This window comes from Pseudonaja textilis, chromosome 2 (assembly GCF_049901715.1).
Source record: "Pseudonaja textilis isolate UNSWEBS1 chromosome 2, rPseTex1.2, whole genome shotgun sequence".
NCBI lineage: Eukaryota > Metazoa > Chordata > Lepidosauria > Squamata > Elapidae > Pseudonaja > Pseudonaja textilis.
In genome coordinates this window covers 28,346,904-28,366,513 of record NC_141991.1, presented here as the reverse complement: position 1 = coordinate 28,366,513, position 19,610 = coordinate 28,346,904, and the positions used below count along the sequence as shown (strand labels likewise).

At 37.9% G+C, this 19,610-nt stretch overlaps 1 protein-coding gene across 5 annotated transcripts in view; it reads left to right on the top strand.

Moving 5' to 3' along the window:
• The window catches only part of ADAMTS9 (ADAM metallopeptidase with thrombospondin type 1 motif 9), a 153,105-nt gene that overhangs the window by 16,113 nt on the left and 117,382 nt on the right, over nt 1-19,610 (top strand). For all 5 annotated transcript variants that reach the window (XM_026721947.2, XM_087923609.1, XM_087923611.1 and 2 more), the window contains 6 exons: nt 8,343-8,626; nt 10,334-10,417; nt 12,015-12,139; nt 13,290-13,330; nt 13,444-13,549; nt 17,463-17,609. In XM_026721947.2, the coding sequence (XP_026577732.2) occupies nt 8,343-8,626; nt 10,334-10,417; nt 12,015-12,139; nt 13,290-13,330; nt 13,444-13,549; nt 17,463-17,609 (787 nt within the window). The remainder of the gene's footprint in view (nt 1-8,342; nt 8,627-10,333; nt 10,418-12,014; nt 12,140-13,289; nt 13,331-13,443; nt 13,550-17,462; nt 17,610-19,610) is intronic.

Sequence of the window (19,610 nt, the reverse complement as noted above, 5' to 3'; positions counted from 1 at the left end):
CTGGGTTCTGTTGTCATGATTTTATTGCTTCTCAGAATAACAACACATCCAAATGAGTTACTACTGAGTTAAATTTATGACTATCACATCTTACAACCATGATGGGCAGGCTCCATTACTGTTGTATGTTGAGGACTACCTGTACCAGTTTTGCAGCTTATCTTCTGCATGCTGTGGTTGTATAGAGAATGGTTTGGGCAACATTCATCTATATATATAAAATGGAAATACCACTCATGCATCATCACAAAATCTCCAGAATCCTAAAGCCTACAAACTTGAAATTTGGCACATATGTTACTCTTGGCTTCTCGGTGCTCACTAAGAAAGGGTTTTTCAAAATGACCATCAGAGCATTAGTATTTTGTATATTATTATTAACACACTCTGATGCTAAAGTGTTTTAATCGTCCTCCCCACCTGCAAAACACAAGCAGAGGAGAGGAGTTTCAGTTATAGCTTCATAGCAGCAAGAAGTTTTAGTACAGAACAGTTGACCTAAGCCACACCCAGGCTCCTTGCTGTCTCCTTCTTGCTCACACAACAAATATTGCTTCAGTTTCCAAACAGCCCTCAACTCTCTCATACAGTGACAGGATGCTAGCCAGATGAATACCGATGGATGCTGGTAGGCAGAGGCAGATTTTTTTTTCTCTTTCTTTTCCTCCCCAAAAACTAAGCCCAATCACATAGCAACGCTGGCTGAGGAATTCTGGGAGTTGAAGTCCACAAGTCTTAAAGTTGCTGAGGTTGGAGACCCCTGCTCATGATGACATGATCAAAATTTGGATGCTTGGCAACTGACTCATATTTATGACAGTTGCAGTTTCCAGGGGTCACGTGATCACCTTTTGCGACCTTCTGACAAGCAAAGTCAATGGGGAAGCCAGATTCACTTAACCACCATGTTGCTAACTTAACAGTTATAAAGTGATTCACTTAATAACTGTGGCAAGGTTGTAAAATGGGGCAAAATTCCCTTAACAACTGTCTCACTTAGCAATAGAAATTCCAGGCTCAATTGCGGTCGTAAGTTTGTATAAATCAGTAAATAGTTGAATTTTACTTTATGTTATTTTATTTCTGTAAAACTAGGAATGCTGTCCTATATACCAGTGGTGGCTAATCTTTTTGGGCTCCTGTGCCAAAAATTGCACGCATGCCAGTGCACACGCACTCACGTGCCAACACCCAGAATGCAGTGTGCGAGCCCATGCCCTCTGCGCATGCGTGTGCAATCCCCCTCGCACTGTGCCTCACAGCTGATTTTTCGGCTGGTTTGAGGCCTTTTTCGGCCTCCCAGAGGCGGTATTACACGAAGTGACAAAACGGGCCTATAATTCGGTCTGAAAAGCCTTGCAGAGGCTTTTTCCAAGCCTCTGGGAGGCCAAAAAAGGCCTCAAACCAACTGGGGAAAAAAAATCAGCTGTGAGGCGTGCGCATGCACAGTGAGGTAAGTTTGCTAGCGACTCGCGTGCCAGCACAAGTGGCTCTGTGTGCCACTTGTGGCACATGTGCCATAGGTTCGCCATCACAGCTATATACAGTCCTACTCAGGAATAAGTTGCATTGTGCATATGAGGCTTATCTCCAATTAAACATGGGTTTGATCGCACAATTGCAGTTTCCTTCAATTTTCTCCTGCTAGATTTATTTCTCCCTACCTGTGAGCCTGTACACAGTCTTTCTTTCCTTCTCCCTATGCATTGCATTGAAGAAGTGTCATTTTTAATGAGCTGTTTCTGGCCCTTTCTTCTTCAGCTTCCTGATTGATTTTCAACTTGGGCTTTGGCCTTTCCTTGCTTGGCTTCCTTTGTTTTGTTCTTGGTTTCACCTTTATATATTTTTTTATCAAATGTGTCATACAAGTTGCCTCCTCTTTGCTGCACAACATTTTCCTGTTGACCTTTCTTTGGTCTTCGGGGGAGGTTAGGGAGAGCTGCATCTGCTTCATTCTGCAGCGACCGATAAGGTGATTTCTCAAGGAACAAGGTCGAAAGCTGAGTCCTGCTTTGCTTGGTGTGGCTGCCTGCATGCCTCAGTCCTTTGCAGCCACCAGGGATTCCTGATCGAGGTGAAATGTTCACTCGAGGCCCAGAGCTCTAGTGACCCCGCATTACTCATCTCGTTTGTGAGTAGGAAAGCAATCAGATTTCCCTTTTCTTGAGAAGAGCCAAAGGGGGATTACAATCAGGGGAGAAAAGGCCTTCAGCCGATTCCTGCAGTGGTAGCGGAATTGTTCTTAGCATGGGGCCAGTTTCTGGGACCCTACAGGGGACCTGACGCCAACGTCTTTCTCTTCCCCTTTCAACAGTGACTGGTCAGGTGAAATGTGGGTGACAGAAGTGTTAAAGGCTTTTGCCTGAGGTCCTTTGTCCCCTCGCTTCAATGCACACCACAACTCTTTGAAGCTTAAACGCATGAAGAAATCACCTCATACTTGATCTCTCTTGCTCCCTCCCTCTCTCCTACATGAAGTATAAATCAGATTTTTATATACTTGCATCAGATGTGGTTTGACTGATTTAGATCTGTATACACAGAGAGAGCCTGACAGTTCACTTATGCACATGGCTTTCCTTCTAAAAGGAAAAAAAGCATGCAGGGTTGTGATAAACAGTACAGAAACAAAGCTAAATTGATTGTCAAACCATGCGCAAGAGTAGGATGGGCAGAAATCTTTTGTATACAGGAGTTTTACAGTTCTTGTAGACAGTCCCTGAGCTCAAGCCAGTCATTACTCTCTTTCCTTACTCCTTGCCATAGATTGTGTCTCCTATATACTTAGACGTCTATCTTTCTCTCTATACCCTAGTAAGCAGCATATTGTCTGGGTCACAATTGTTGGGGAAAGCACCCGTTTGCAAAATTGCAAGCCTGTTTACATTTCACTTTCACAAATCATTGCAGCCTTTAAATGGAACCGAGAATTTAAATGCTTCCCTTATACATTTTTTACAATCCACTTTTTAGCTCACAGCTTCCCAACATAGAAAGCTTCCATATTGTTTTTTTTTAAATCAACAAATAAAGGAATACAGTACATGAAAATGGTGAGGGAGAGGGTACTGTACGCGGCCAATTTGTTTCATTTGTGCTTGAGTGTGGAGTGACAGCTTCATGTCACTTCTAGACTGGATGGTGTATGTTTCTGGGTTTTTTTCTCATCTGCTGTTGACTAACTGGACTAGAAGATAAGCAGCAATTGCAAGATTACCAGAAATGAAGAATATTGTGGAGTGATTTCAAATTGCTTTTTGAGAGATTGAAGTATGTGGAAGTTTCTGCAGCAATAATATTGAGATCCACTCTCAGCTTTGCACTTTCAGTTTTGGAGGTCATGTTGGGAATGAATAGTCTTTGGTTCTCATACTTAGCTGTGCATTAAGCAATAGAAATGGGAGTCTCTGTGAGTGACCCCATTAAGTCTGGGTTGAAATACATTAGCAGAATGAGCAAAAGTTGAATTACTGTAGCCTGCATTACAGTATTGTATTATCTACCTGGAGTTTTGGGGAGGTCTGGAGGCAAGGTGAGGCAATGGCAATATGGAATAAGTTTCCACTATCTTTAATGCTAGCAGCTTTCATTAGCAGTAATCAAAAGGACCTTTGAAATTATGAAAACTATCTATAACGGAAGCATTTAGAGATAAGCTGAAATGAATAGACATCTTTGTTATTATGGATGTTTTAGGACTAGTTCTACAAGAAACGAATTTAAGAGTTGGATTTCATGGTAGCATAACCTCTCAGTCACTCAGTAACACAATATAGAGTAGTCTGTAAAGAAAGGAGAACTCACATCACTTGTTTTCTTTGTATTTTCTTTTCACAACATTTATGATTATATGGATGTGATGATTCCGGATGATTTGAGTGAAGATTGAATTGGCACATGCTTAACTTGATTAATAATAAGCATATGCTATCATTCCTACATCACAGACTTAAAAATAAAATTACAAAGATACAGGTAGTCCTTGACTTACAACTATTCGTTTAGTGACCATATGAAGTTACAACAGCACTGAAAAAAGTGACTTATGAGACCGTTTTCACAGTTGCAACCCTTGCAGGTTCGTGATCAAAATCCAGGCGCTTGGGAACTTGGATGTATTTATAAGTTGCATTGTCCCAGGTCATGTAATCAGCATTTCTAATCTTCCTGTTTGGCTTCCATCAAGCAAAGTCAATGAGGAAGCCAAATCCGCATAACGATGGTGTGATTCACTTAAAACCTGCGGTGATTTGCTTAACAACTGCGGCGAACAGGTTGTAAAATGGAGCAGAACTACTGCCTTGCTTAGCAATGGAAATTTTGGGCTCAATTGTGGTCGTACGTCGAGGACTACCTGTAACTATGGCTGACAGAGAAAAACCGCTTCAAGAGCTGGTTCTGAATGGACTGTCTCTGCTTTGGGCTCCTGCCTTTCATGAGAACATACAGTTGCTAAATGGTGTCAGAGGACAAAAAAAGGAGAACGTATGATCCTTCTCAAGAGCTGATTGAAAATGCTCCCTATTGTGGGCTTCCTCATTACCTAAGTGAGATTTTTATTTTCCCCAGTTACTAGCATTTCTCCTGGCAAAATTTTCTTCTTTGAATTGTTAAAGCATGGATTAGAAACAATAAGAAAAGATTTGGAAAGCTCAGTAGTTGCATGTGGCTAGTTATTTTCCATCTATTTTCCATCTGAATGTTGATACACAGAATGCAATTTTTTTTTCCTGGCATGGAGATAAAATTACCAGTGCATCTGTCCAAATTGGGAAGTCGAGCGTCTCTCTCCCATGTGAGATTTGGTGGGAGGTAGGACCTAAGATTATGGAATAGTCTGCTCCCAGGGATCTGGGAACACCCTCCCTGGTGGTGTTTAAGCTAGCAGAGAAGACAGTACTATTCCGTAAAATGTGTAACATTGCTGAGATGTGGATTCTGAAGGAGATTTGATTACATTATGGTTTTAATTGTTTGAATGGTTTTATGAATAATCAGGAGACACATAGAATTGTCAATGTATAAATATTGCAAGTAAATCAATCACTCACACAGTAGAGGAGAGGAAATTTTTTTCCTGTTTCTTCACTCTCACTTTTCTTTCTGCTGTCTAGTTAAGTTCACACAGTGTATAGCATCTCTAAACCTGGGTTAACAACATGCACTTTGTGTAATAGTATGACCCAGTTTAGAAGACCATGGGAGATGAAGTTGTAGCAGTTGCTTTAATCAAGGGACTATGCATAGTATAATGTTTTCCAAGATAAGATGGGAAAAGCTCAAGTTATTTGGGTTAAATGTCATTATTGACAGCCAACATGTATTAGCTATTAGAAGAAACTGAATCTGTGGTTTCTGTCCCTATCTTATGCTTTCCCGTGTGCTTGTCAATAATGATGACCATAAGTTTTCACTCCAACCTACAAACCTAAATAACCAGCTCTTAGTGTCTTTACCATATTCCTTGGTATATTTCCATTTATCCACTTATCCTTATTTTATATTAATCCAGACCTTGTAAAACCCAGAATTGGCAAGGAATTCATTTTTTTCCCTCTTCTAGCCCTTCAATAGGCCTTTCCTGAGTTCACTTCCAACCATAGGTCGTCAGCAGAATATCAGAATTATAAAGTTGGAAGGGACCTTTGAGGCCTTCTAGTCCAACCCCCTGCTCAAAAACAAAAAGTCTATTATTTCACAAAAATGATTGTCCAATCTCTTCTTAAACACCTCCAGTGTTGGAGCGCCCACAGTTCCTGGAGACAAGTCATTCCACTGATTAATTGTTCTAACCGTCAAGAAATTTCTCCTGAGTTCTAGATTGCTTCCCTCCTTGATTAGTTTCCACCCATTGCATCTTGTCCTGCCTTCAGGTGTTTTGGAGAATAGCTTGATTCCCTCTTCTTTGTGGCAGCCCCTTAGATATTGGAATATCATATCACCCTTAGATCTTTTCATCAAACTAGACATACCCAGTTCCTGCAACTGTTCTTCATATGTTTTAGCCTCCAATCCCTTAATCGTCTTTGTTGCTCTTCTCTGCACTTTTTCTAGAGTCTCAGCATCTTTTTTTATATTGTGGTGACCAAAACTGGATGTAAAATTCCTAGTTTGGTTTCATAAAGAAGTATTAACATTTCATGTGATCTTGATTGAATATCTCTGTTAATGCAGCCTAGGACTGTGTTGGCTTTTTTGGCAGCTGCTGCAAACTGCTGGCTCAGATTTGTGCTTCTAATTCAAAATCCTTTCAATCAAAGCTGCTGCTTCCTCCTCCATCAGCAGAACAATGTGTGGGACATTTCCACGGTTCTCTAGTTCAGGGGTGTTCAATGTTGGCAAGTTTAAGGCTTGTGCACCCTGAAATCCACAGGTCTTGAAGTTGCCAATGTTGGACACCATTGTTTAGATCCAATTAGATCCAAGATGCTTCTAGTTAAGAACAGACTCTACACTTTGACTTCCTTGTTTTTCCGAACAAAACTTCATAACAAGTCTATTTTAGAATCTGCATTAAGCAAGAACCATACAAGCATACATCCAGGCATGTTCATGACATTGTATGCAAGTCTTGTAATCCAGTTTATTGCTGCCACACCCCCAGTGTGCTGAGACGCAGTGAAGGTACATTTGTTACAGTTCTAAATAAAGGCAATATCATTTGAGATTCAGCCAGTAAGAAAATCCCCATCATTTTCCATCTACAGTATGTGCAATTGCCAGAGGGAACGTTAAGTAACAAACAATCGGCTCTGTGAAAGCCTTTTGAAATAACTAATTCCCTCCTTATTGTATTTAGCCCTGAGGGTAGCTGAGTCAAGGTTACTATAGAAATTTCTTTCCCCACACAGACTTGAAACCAAGTTTACACTTATTTTCATGTTAAGTAATAAAAAATGCTAGTTTCTGAAGCACTAGTTTAATATGGAAGTGAAAGAGTCAGAGGTACTAAGAATGTGTGATTGTCCTCTCATAACAGTTGGGGTCTTCAAACTTGACAGCTTTAAGACTTGTGGACTTCAACTCCCAGAATTCCTCCTCTAGTCATGTTAGCTCAGGAATTCTGGGAGTTGAAGTCCACAAGTCTTAAAGTTGCCAAGTTTGAGGACCCCTGATTTAGCATAACAACTCTTATGGGCACAGGGATTATGGATATGTGATTTGCCATATAGCCTGGATATCTTATGTTTTTAAAGATTTCTAGACCGGGTGTTATATTGTTTGAACTATGTTGCCCAACTTTATTCTCACCTATGTTTTTCTGTCTTTCTATATTGATTTTGATATAAGTAATATTCTGTTTACTGCTGCTGAAATTTTAAAAAAGTTGGGCAGATTATTTTCTGTTAAATCATTTATTAAGAAACAAGCTTTGATTTACACTGTGATAACCAATGGAAAATAGCCTCACTAGATTAATGACAGTCAACAGAAACTATTAGTGAATAGAAATGTCCTTTAAATGTATAGTTCTCTTAAATGACGTGGTTGCTAATTTTATTTGACATTCAAGAATGAGAGTTATAAAATAGATACAGACGTATACAGTGAGATTTTTTTCCTACATATTATAATTTTGAATGTTTTTCGACCTTGACAACTTCTAAGATATATGGACTTTACATAATCCCCCAGCCAGCATTCCTTTTCCTTGGTAGCTGGGGAATCTTGGGAGTTGAAGTCCATACATCTATTTAAAAACCCTATTTATATTAATATAACTTAAGTGTTTATAGAATATCCCAAAGATGCTTTTTCCAAAAGGCAACTTTACTTTGTTTTTCCTTGAAGATGATTTGCTTCCAAGAAGCATCTTCAGTTCTGACTGTTTGTAGAATCGTAATACAATTTTGAAATGTGAATGGTTCAATAATTGCATTATTATATTTTACTTTCCTCTTTGAATATTTTGTTTATATGTTTCTTTTTAACATTGTCCCTGGTTTTGTTACTTTTTATCATTTTTTTAAGCTAGTTGAGTTCACATTTTCTTTTTGAACAAATACTTTATTATAGTTTAGGTTTTGCCTATAGTAGATTGTTATCAATTCTAATTAACATGCAATATATTTTAAGGTAATTTAACTGTAATGCACCATGACTTTTTTTAAAAACTAGATTTTGACAGCCAATACATGCATTTTGGCTCATAAACACATTTGGAAAAGATGTCAAACATGCTCTACTTTTCTCATTTCTCATTTCTCCACTTAAATGCCTACTTTCGAGCATGGTATTTTGTTTATTGTACTAAGAACAAGTAAAGTTTGGGGGTTTTTTTGTGTCTTACTAAGGTATCTTGTGGAGAATACTTACTGCTTTATTTTCTTTTAACACTGCAGGGCATGCAAAAAATCACAAAAACCCTAAAAGACAAAACAGGGCAAAGCAGTGGCCCCCCAATAGCATGTTCTCTGACATAGAGGCCTTGAAACTTAACTTAGGGCAATTTCCTGTATCTGGCAAAAACAACACCGGCAACATAAGGAAAAAAAGTAGTCCACGAAGAATCAAACGATTTCTCTCCTATCCCCGATATGTGGAAGTTATGGTGGTAGCAGACAGTCGAATGGCTTCATACCATGGGACTAATCTTCAACACTACATTTTGACATTAATGTCCATAGTAAGTATTAAAATGTATTTTATTTATTTATTTATGTGTATCTTGCCAGTAGTTCTTTTATAAGTTACTCAAGGTAGCAAATATTCCTAATAGTCCTTCATCCTTCTATTTTCCCCACAATAACAGTCCTGTGACAGAGTTTGCCTAAGCTCATCCCACCAGGTTTCATGGCTAAGGTGGAACTAGAACTCACGGTCTCCCAGTTTCTAGCCTAGTGCCTTAATCAGTAGATCAAACTGGCTCTCTCTATATTGTTACACACCTCCACTTGTGCTTTTAAATGTTATACTTGCCCACTAACCAAACTGAGTGGGTCACCTATGTTAGTGTTTTTCCTTCTATTGGTTTCTAAATGTAGAACATGATTACCCACTGTGGAATGGTTCTTTGGTCTAGAACACAACTATCCACAATGGAATGGTTCTTTGGTGTAGAACATGACTACCTGTGGTTCTTCAGTGTAGAATATGACTACCCGCAGTGGAATGTTTCTTTGGTATAGAACATGACTACCTGTGGTGGAATGGTTCTTCGATGTAGAACATGACTACCCACAGTGGAATGGTTCTTCACTCCATGGAGATGTCAACAAGACTCCTGGTTTGGATCTGATAGGTCAAAGGGAGCCCTCCCATGATACAGCCAAGTCTCTTTGTAGAGGGTGCTTTCCATACATAGAACTGACATCAAGAAAATGACTGTGCAATTGTAAATATGCTAAACTCCTGGATTTTTCCATTGTATTCTGTGGGCAGTTTTGCTGGGGGAGTCCTGAAAGCAGCATTCAGCTTAAGTCCAGAAATTCCCACTCCAAACAATGAAATTACTTGCTGAAATAGTTCATTATTTTTATGTCCAAACTATTCTGTAAGATCTTGGAAGCTACATATCTTTACATTCAGGACTTTTGTTTACACATGTATATAGTTTTGCATAGGTCTTGAGGTAAGTCTTGGTTTGTGAAAACAACCTATTTTTGTGTGGTCTCTGTTTGTTCCCAGACTTATAATTTACTAAATCGCCTAAGCAATTTTTCCCAAAGAACAGTGATTTCTGGAAAAAAAACAAAGCAAAACAAAGCAAAAACCCCATAAACAAACAAACAAAAAAAACCCAAAACCTTTTTTTATCTTTTTTCTACGTGTAATGTTTTAGAGTATTTTGGTGTATTATATAAACAGAGAACATTTTTTCCTGTGTTGTCTTTTAAACCTGCTCTATGCTTCTTAAGCCACTCTTTTCGCTAGATTCCTCATTTCAACTTTAGATTTCCTTTTGGCTTTAAAGTAGCGTTATTGTGGCTTTTGCTTCCTGACCACCAAGAAGGTGCTTTATACTTTATGACTGTACAAGCTGAACTTCCAGCACCTTTATGACTGTCAAAGAGAGGATATATGAATAATGTGAGTTAAAGAAGGTAATACCAGTCTGGATAGGGAAAATTGTCAGCCAGTCTGGTAGCCCAGGGCTGTTTTCTATCTGTGCTTGCTTACTGAAAAGAAAAAAGTTATATCCAGCTCCAGTCTTGGTTGCCTGCTGCTTTATGGTGCCACATTTCCTTCTGTGTAGCTTTCACTTTTTGCTTCCTTGTATATTTGTTAATACCAATAAAAGCGGCATCTTTTTTCAAAAGAAGGGAAAAAAGCTGGCAATTCTTTCCTTGCTCGTATGCTAATTAACATTTTAAATTTTTTATCTTTTACGCAGGTAGCATCTATATACAAAGACCCAAGCATTGGGAATTTAATTAATATTGTTATTGTGAAATTAGCCATCATACATAATGAACAGGTAATTGCTTTTGAGAATACTCCCTTTCTTTTGTGTATCTGCTTGTTATGTTTCCAAAAAATGCCTTCTTAATTATTCCTTCAAGGAGATGCTTTACAACATGTCATGCCTGACAATTCACTGGGTTTCAAACTGCTGAAACTTGACTGGTAGAGGCAGGTTGTTTAAATCTACCTCAGTTATGGGGCCTATATATTTTAGCTTGCATTAAAACCAAACATCATTAGCCACTATGTGTCTTGGTTGTATACATACACATATACATACCTATAAACAGATATAGGAGTGTGTAGGTAGATAGGTTGGTAGGTAGGCAGGCAGGCAGGCAGAGATAGAGATTAGAGATAGAGATAGAGATAGAGAAAGAGATATATAAATAAAATGAAGAAACTGTATGTTGCAGATTCTGGGGACCACTGGACTGCAAGGACAATTCTGCTGTTCCTCAAGCTTGAATGCCATTGTTCAGGGCCTAGATGGGGGGAGGGGATGATAACAAATTGTTTTTGTTGTTGTGAGAGAGGTGACATGCCAGCAGGATCAAGTTACACATTTTCCAATTTGAGGGATCCTTGGTGCTCTCTGAGCTTGGTTGTTTTCTTGAAGGCATTTCATTACCCAAACTAGGTTACATCATCAATGCTAGTAAGGATATTTTCCGATTTTTGACACGCACTGCCAGGCCAAAAAGTTCACCACCATTGATGTACAGTGAGCCAGATCAAATCAAATTTATTTATTAGATTTATACAGCACTCCCCTTTCCTCTAGATCAGGATTTTTCAACCTTGGCAACTTTAAGCTGTGATTCCCAGAATTCCCCAGCCATCATGGGAGTTGAATTCCAAACTGCTTAAAGTTGCTAAGGTTGAGAATAGGTTGCATTTCTCTATTTTCCCCGACAGCCATTCTGGAAGTTTGGAGGCATCTAATGGAGAGCAAGTGGTAAAAAGTCACCTAATGTGTTTTTATGGCTAATAGTCTGCTCTCTCTAATCCTAGTCCAATACTTTCACTAGGACAGCATCCTGGAACTCAGTTAAAAAGCTAACATCTTTGTTTTCACAATATGCTAACTTCAGTTGATTTTAACTCGGGCTGTTTTTGTGGGTCAGCACCTTGTATGAATGCAGGCAATTTAATTAGTTTGATTCAGCGCATTGCGAGAAGCCAGAAAATAGGTTAATTTGGCAATCAAATAAAGTGGGTTATGTGAGCCCATCTAATATGTAATTTAGCACTCAGTTTTTCTTTTTGTAGGAAAGACTTTATGGGAGAGTAAACATGCAGAGCTATTTTTCTGACAGTTTCTAGTACGGTTGATAATTACAAAAGCTGACTGTGAATCTTGTTCACATTACTTTGCGATTTTATGGCTATCCTTTTCATACTTTACTCTTTATTGAATTTATATTTTACTGAGGTGTATTTGGGGCAGAAAAATGGTACATAGGTATTTTATTATCAGAATGAGATGCCTTTTAATAAGATTTCCCGATCTGAAAATTGACACCAATTTTCTTGTGACAGAGGGAAGGAGGACATTTAAGGTGGATAGAAAATTATATAACCCTTATTTTTGTACCTTTTATGTTTAGGATGGCCCAGCCATATCTTACAATGCTCAGACAACATTAAAAAACTTTTGCCAATGGCAGCAAACTCAGAATCAGCTCAGTGAAGAACATCCAGATAAACATGATACTGCTGTATTGGTGACAAGGTATGTCATGGGAAACTTTCAGCTCGTGCTGAAATAACCATGTGATTGCTTTTTCCCTTCCATTCAATCATATCCAGTTCTCAGAGACTGTCTAGACAAGTTGATGTAGTTTTCTTGGCAAGATTTTTCAAAAGTGGTTTGCCATTGCAAGGGCTGAGAGAAAGTGACTGGCCAAAGATCACTCAGCTGTGTTCGTGCCCAACGCAAGACTAGAACTCCCAGTTTCTAACCTAATATTTTAACCACTACACACATTGGCTCTCAAACTTGGTTCCCCACAGTGGTACCACCCAAATAGATCCCCAGAATACTCAGTCATGGGGTATGCCTGCTGGGAAATATGGAAAGTATAGTCCTAACATACATCTAGACAGTACTAAGTTACAAAAAACTGACTTGATCTATAACAGCAAAAATATCTAGTTAAAAGCATAAGGGACTATCTGGTTGTAACTGGATTGATTTAGTAATATATCATAAACAGCCTATGCTATGGAGAACTTTTCCAGCTATCTCCATGGCCTGAATTTTGGCAAAATTGCCTAAGATTCAGAGATACTATTACCTCTAAAGCAGTAATATACCTTTCTTTTTTAAAGAGATTGTGGGGAAGGACCAGAGGTGGTATTCAGCAGGTTCTGACCAGTTCTGGAGAACCGGTAGCGGAAATTTTGAGTAGTTCAGAGAACCGGCAAATACCACCTATGACTGGAGATTTTACAGCATCCTTCCCCTGCTACGCCTACCAAGCCATGCCCACAGAACCGGTAGTAAAAATATTTGAATCCCACCACTGGGAAGGACCATATACTTGTGACTTATAACAAGCTGATCATCACCTCCCAAAACCTGACTGAAGCCAGGACAAAAATAATAGTGTTTAAAGGCATGCAGTTGAATGGCAACGTTAATTTATATTTCAGATTGTTTGTTGAATACATACATAAGATTACTCCATATGTACTTTACGTGTATTATTCTAACACTTTTTTTAAAAAAATAGAGTTCATTCTTGTTTTTGAGCCTGCTGTTACTCAATCGATATGAAAAAATATTGAAAATTAACATTGGCAGAAACAATAGATTTATTGTATTGCAAATGATGACTTGCACGGAGATTAAAGGCATTAAAAGTATGCTTTGCTTTCAGGCAGGATATTTGTAGAGCTCATGACAAATGTGATACTTTAGGTAAGCTTAATCTTTTTTTTTTTTTTTTACCCTTTAAGATGATAACATTTTTGACAGCATGTTGTGTGTCTTTATAACAAGTTCTTTTTTATTGTTTTTTTTTAATTTCCCAGGTTTGGCTGAATTGGGTACTGTCTGTGATCCATACCGAAGTTGTTCTATTAGTGAAGACAGTGGACTAAGTACTGCTTTTACAATTGCACATGAACTTGGCCATGTGTATGTGCTGTCATTTTATATCAACTTTAAAAACAGTAGTATGCAATATTGGGTAATGTATTTAAAAAGCCTATACAGGTAGTCCTCAACCTATGACCACAATGGAGCCCAACAGTTCTGTTGCTAAGCGAGACAGTTATTAAGTGGGTTTTGCCACATTTTACGACCTTTCTTGCCACAGTTGTGAAGTGAATCCCTGCAGTTCTTAGGTTAGTAATACGGCTGGTAAGCAAATCTGGCCTCCCCGTTGATTTTGCTTCTCAGGAGGTCACATGAACATGTGCATCTATATTACCTTCAGGTCTAACCAATGTTGTTAATTTAACAGATCAATAAGTGGTGCAAGGGGCAGGGTGGTGTCTCAAATGTTAAGATTCTGGGTGTTGTTGACAGGAAAGCTGGCAGGGCAGATTCTAGACCCAAGCTCCACGCAACGGGATGAGCTCCTTTCCTCATCCCAGCTCCTGCCAGCCTATCAATTCAAAAGCATACGAATGCAAGTGGATAAATAGGAACCACTTCAGTGGGAAGGTAATAGCTCTCTGTGATGTCATGCTGACCACATGATCGCAGAAGTACTCTTTGGACAGAACTAGCTCAATGGCCATGAAAGGGAGATGAGCACTGTCCCCTATTAGTCAGGAATTACTAACAGAGTAAAATCTGCAGGGACTCCTTTACCTTTTATCTATGTGGTACATATCATAGACAAAATGATTAATTATATAAAGGTAAACTCCGAGTTAGTGCATTATGAGAATACAACCATAACAAATGCTGAGGAAATTCCAAGACCATCAGGCAGAATATTCAGAACAGAATAGAATAAAATAGAATAACAGAGTTGGAAGGGACCTTGGAGGTCTTCTAGTCCAACCCCCTGCTTAGGCAGGAAAACCTACACTTCAGACAAATGGTTATCCAACATATTTTTAAAAACTTCCAGTCTTGGAGCATTTACAACTTCTGGAGGCAAGTTGTTCCACTGATTAATTGTTCTAACTGTCAGGAAATTTCTCCCTAGTTCTAAGTTGCTTCTCTCCTTGATTAGTTTCCACCCACTGCTTCTTGTCCTGCCCTCAGGTGCTTTGGAGAATAGCTTGACTCCCTGATCTTTGAGGCAGCCCCTGAGATACCAGAACACTGCTATCATGTCTCCCCTAGTCCTTCTTTTCATTAAACTAGACATACCCAATTCCAGCAACCGTTCTTCATATACTGTATTTTAGCCTCCAGTCCCCTAATCATCTTTGTTGCTCTTCTCTGCATTCTTTCCAGAGTCTCAAGATCTTTTTTATATCGTGGCGACCAAAAACTGGTGCAGTATTTCAAATGTGGCCTCAGCAAGGCATTATTTGTAGTCCCTGAACCTCCTTTTGGGGCCCTTTCCTAGCACAGTTGCCAAAAATTATTGGCACGATTTCCTGCCACTTTTGTGATACATAAATTGTAATGTTATGCCTCAGACTAGGCTTAATGTACATTGTCTTCAGGCTTTTGTCAAATGTATCAAGACCTCAAGTGATTAGAGAATACAGCTTGCTCGATAGATCTGTTGCCTGTCTCTCTGTAGTAGTTAGACCATAACCAAATTTAGCATAGTAAGAGAAGAGAATACAGATAGGCTTCAACTTATGACCACAATTGAGCCCAAAATTTCTGAATGAGACATTTGTTAAGTAAATTTTGCCCCGTGTTACGATCTGTCTTGCCACATTTATTACGGGAATCACTGCAATTGATAAGTTAGTTGTTAAGTGAATCTGGCTTCCCCATTGATTTTGCTTGTCAAAAGTTTGCAAAAGGTGATCAAATGACAGCAACGGTCATGTAAGTATCTGAATTTTCATCACATGATCATGGGAATGTTGCAAAGATTGTAAGCTCGAAAAATGGTCATAAGTCACATTTTTTTCATTGATGTTGTAACTTTGAACAGTCACTAAATGAGCTGTTGTAAGCTGAGGACTACCTGCATATGTAGCTCAATATTCAACTGTAGAGTCTTTGTTGTTCTCTGAGCTTGTTTGCTTGCTTGCAGATATTTCACTATCCAACTAGGCAACATTATCATCAGTGCTAGTGAAGGTGAGATTTGCTCACCATATTAGCTTGCCCTGCCAGCTGTTGTGACAGTATAATTTTATCCTAGATAGTTCCTTGATTAGGGTATTGCTTTCTGCTTGATTGTTTGTCTGGTGTTAATCCCTGCTTATCTAGGTGTTGGCTGCTGGGGAGGATTTTATTCTGAGTCTTTTTGTTTCCTTTTTAACTTTTTTATTGTCTCTTTTGAGTGGTGCATAAATGTGATTTACCTATATATGTCTCTTGATGGCTGATTTGTCCGAATGCCAAGCATTCAGGAATTCCCTATTATTTTTAGATTTAGCTTGCTTTAGGATGCTTACCAATACCCTAATCAAGGCACTACCAAGGAAAATGTCACATACTAGCAACTACTGTACTATATATAAACAGGGAGAAAATTCAACATTCACTAGCAGTGATTATTTTACCTAGTTGGATAGTGGAACATCTGCCAGCAATGCTCAGTCAGCATAATAAATCTTAAGTATGGCTATTAAAGTTACTCTCTATTGAATCCCAAAATGCCCTATAATAGCAGAAGGTCCTGGCTTTGCGCTAGTTTCTGCAAGCAGTAAATTTAAGGCACTTTGTTCTTCTCCTAGAAGCCTACTGGATTGAGGGAAGAGGTGGGACAGGAATTTAGTCTTATCCAATCAAAAGAGTAAAAGAGAAAAGAAAGAATGCAGTAACTGACAATAGAACAGCAAATCTAGACTTACATTTGAATCAAGCCTGTGTTCATTCAACTGTGAATATAGCACAGCTTATTCGGCTAGCTGAATCGAAAGTTTTCCAAACTTTAATGTATACATATATACAGTACTTTATCCTAATGCATAACTGAAAATTTGGGAACTGAACTCTTTGTAAATTCAGAGATTGGATGGACTCTTGGGATTATCATAATAGTTCATCATTTTATTATCTGTACTTTTGTGTCTTTAATTATATTTTGGTTTATGTGTTTTATTATAAACTCCTGTGAGTTGCAAGATTAGCAGGATATAAATGTGCTGAATCTATAAAATAATTTATGAATTGTTTTAAATTGTTCCAAGAATTTAATAGTTTTCAGGAAAGAGCTTATTAACTGCAATAAACTAGGAAAACTAGGAGTGTTTTAATCAGTCAGTCATAGTGAATTGTAGAATTCAAAAATATTTCTACAATGGTTGCATAATATGTACAGTATGTTATAATGCAGGGCAAAATATTCATAAGTAAATGAATCTCTGAATCCCATGAGGACTGACCTCTTAATTTATATATATCTCTTGATATCATTTTGGCTACTGGTGCTATTTTGTTTCCTTGCCTGTATAGAAATTGAAATTCTTTGTTGGGATTGCTCCTGGGTTCTGGTTAAGGACAGATAATCTTGCAGAATATCTGTGTGGTTGCTGAGAGTCAAAAATAACTTGATGGCATGTAATCAATCATTCTTGAGTTCAGATATATTTAGCCAACTCTACGATAGCTCCTCTGATTATGCATATAAGCTACAGATCTTTGCTTTGGAATGAGGATTCTGGTTTACAGAAAAGAACCCTATGAATAAAGCACTTCATATTTCAAAGAAACAGGGTATAAAATTGTGTATGCTTGTCTGCAACTTCTGCACTTCTGTTTTGCACAATAAATCCTATTTAAATCATAAACCAGCAGATTCAGCTCTTTTAAACCTTGTTGATATTAACAGGGGAGTTAATCTGTCTAATTCATATAATCCGCTATATATAAAAGTATTTAATTTGAACAAATCAATTTTTTTTTACAAAAAGAAAATATTGTATAACGCAGTGGTCAACCTACTATCTCTCTTTAGATTTAACATGCCCCATGATGACAATAATAAGTGCAAAGAAGAAGGAGGAAAAAGCCAGCAGCATGTTATGGCTCCCACCCTCAACTACAACACTAACCCCTGGATGTGGTCAAAATGCAGCCGTAAATACATCACGGAATTTCTGGAGTAAGATTTTAATGATTTCTTGGTGCGCGTCATGTGATTTTTTTAAAAATAGTTTATGAGCTGCTTTTGGCATGATATTGTGGGACAGTGACATGCAAATAACTTTGATGTAATGATACGCTGTAGGCAAGTGTCTAATGGGTATGTCTGCGTGTGAGGGCATATCAAAATACAGGCTACATTCAGAGTTTATTATATGCATGACATTACACATTTGAATTGGTTGCCATTTTCTTCTAAATGCTTCTTCACTTGTTTCACGTGCAAGTTTTGAATGTTCCTAACCGCTGTAACATTTTTTCCAGAAAAGACGTGGCTTTTTACAGAAAGAATGGAATGGAATGCAGTGCAGTGCAGTGCAGTATAAGAATAGAGTAGAGTGAGTGGGTGGATTGGAATGGAATGGAATGGAATGGAATGGAATGGAATAGAATAGAATAGAATAGAATAGAATAGAATAGAATAGAATAGAATAGAATAGAATAGATGATTAAGATGACATTATTTTGTTTTTGTTTTATCATTTTATGCTTATGTTTTATAGTTACTGGTTTTTACTGCTGTTGTGAGCCACCCAAAGTTGTTTAAGTTGGGTAGCTATATTGTGATTGATTTATGAGATCTGAATTTTGGTACACCTATACAGAAATTAATGAAATGTACTGTGCTAAAATCCCCTTAGTGTAAACCACCTGAAATCATTTGAGGTAGGGCAGGATAGAAAGGTTGTTATAATTAGCACATAAATTTAGGAAGCATATAATGAACACCCATACACGTATGAACCTCATCTCCTGAATCCTTTCTACAGATGACATGTGTATGGATCATAAGGTGCACAGGAATGAATTTCTATCCAAGCGTTTAATTTTTCCTTGGTAAAGACCTGGATAAAAAGAAAGAACTAAGTGACAAAAAGCAGAACCCACATTGAAAAAAAACATTTCTCTGAAAAAGAGTGTGATCACAAAACCCGGACCCAAAAAAGTTGCAATGATTTATTTTCCTAATGCTAGACTGTGTGTTCTGTTGTCTTCTCCTCTCCTCTCTGGTTTTTCCCAGGTGTTTTCTAGATACTAAGCAAACTGATTTTCCATTGGGTTCATAAGGGGCAAAAATTCGGTTTTTGTAAGGATCTTCTACAAACTGGGGAAAGGGTCCCATCAAATAGTAATATCTCCCTCTTGTTTCTTTCATTCTTCTTTGGCTATACTTTTGCGGATACTTGGTAGCTGAGTTTTATATCAAAAAGAGTACTAAAGAGATTCATGTTGTAGTCCAGAACCCAGATCTTAAGCAGAGCTTTCTCCCAGAATAATAGTGCTAGCTAGGGTTTGGTAAGCTTCCAAAATTATTTGGAAGAATTGCCAAATAACTCCCAGGAGCCCAGTATCTCTACAATTCATTAAAGAAACTCAGGTGGTTGTTTTTTTTCAGTTGAGTGAAAAAAGAGATGCTACTTCTTCACAGTTAATGTGACTCTTAAGTCAGTCCCATCTTTTTCCATGCTCAAAAAAAAATCCTTAGCTGTTTAATTAATAGCAGCAAAGTTCTGTGCTCCCAGGAGGTCTGAAGCCCTTCTTCCAAGTCATTTTTGAAACAAGCATTGATTTTTTTTTTTTTGTAAATTTTATTTGAATTTTCACAAAGAGAAAAGAAAATACAAATAAAACATCTTTTTTTGAAAGTAGCGTAATCTCGGGTTACATTTCTTCATACAGACACAAATTCAGGTTCATGCACATTTTTATATTCTATTCCATATCTTATTACTATTTTACATTTTCTGCATAGCTTCTCCCCTCTTTTAATTTTCTCAATTTTATTTTAATTATCTCATCTCAATTCAAATCATTGTATTTATATTTTTTGTCTGTCCTGTTTCAATTATCTGTTATCCTTTCTCATTAAACAAAATTTCTCCTGTAGTTACTGATTGGAGTATGACGCCTTTATATCTTTTCCCTAAAGTTGTAACATTCAATATAATACATAACTTCC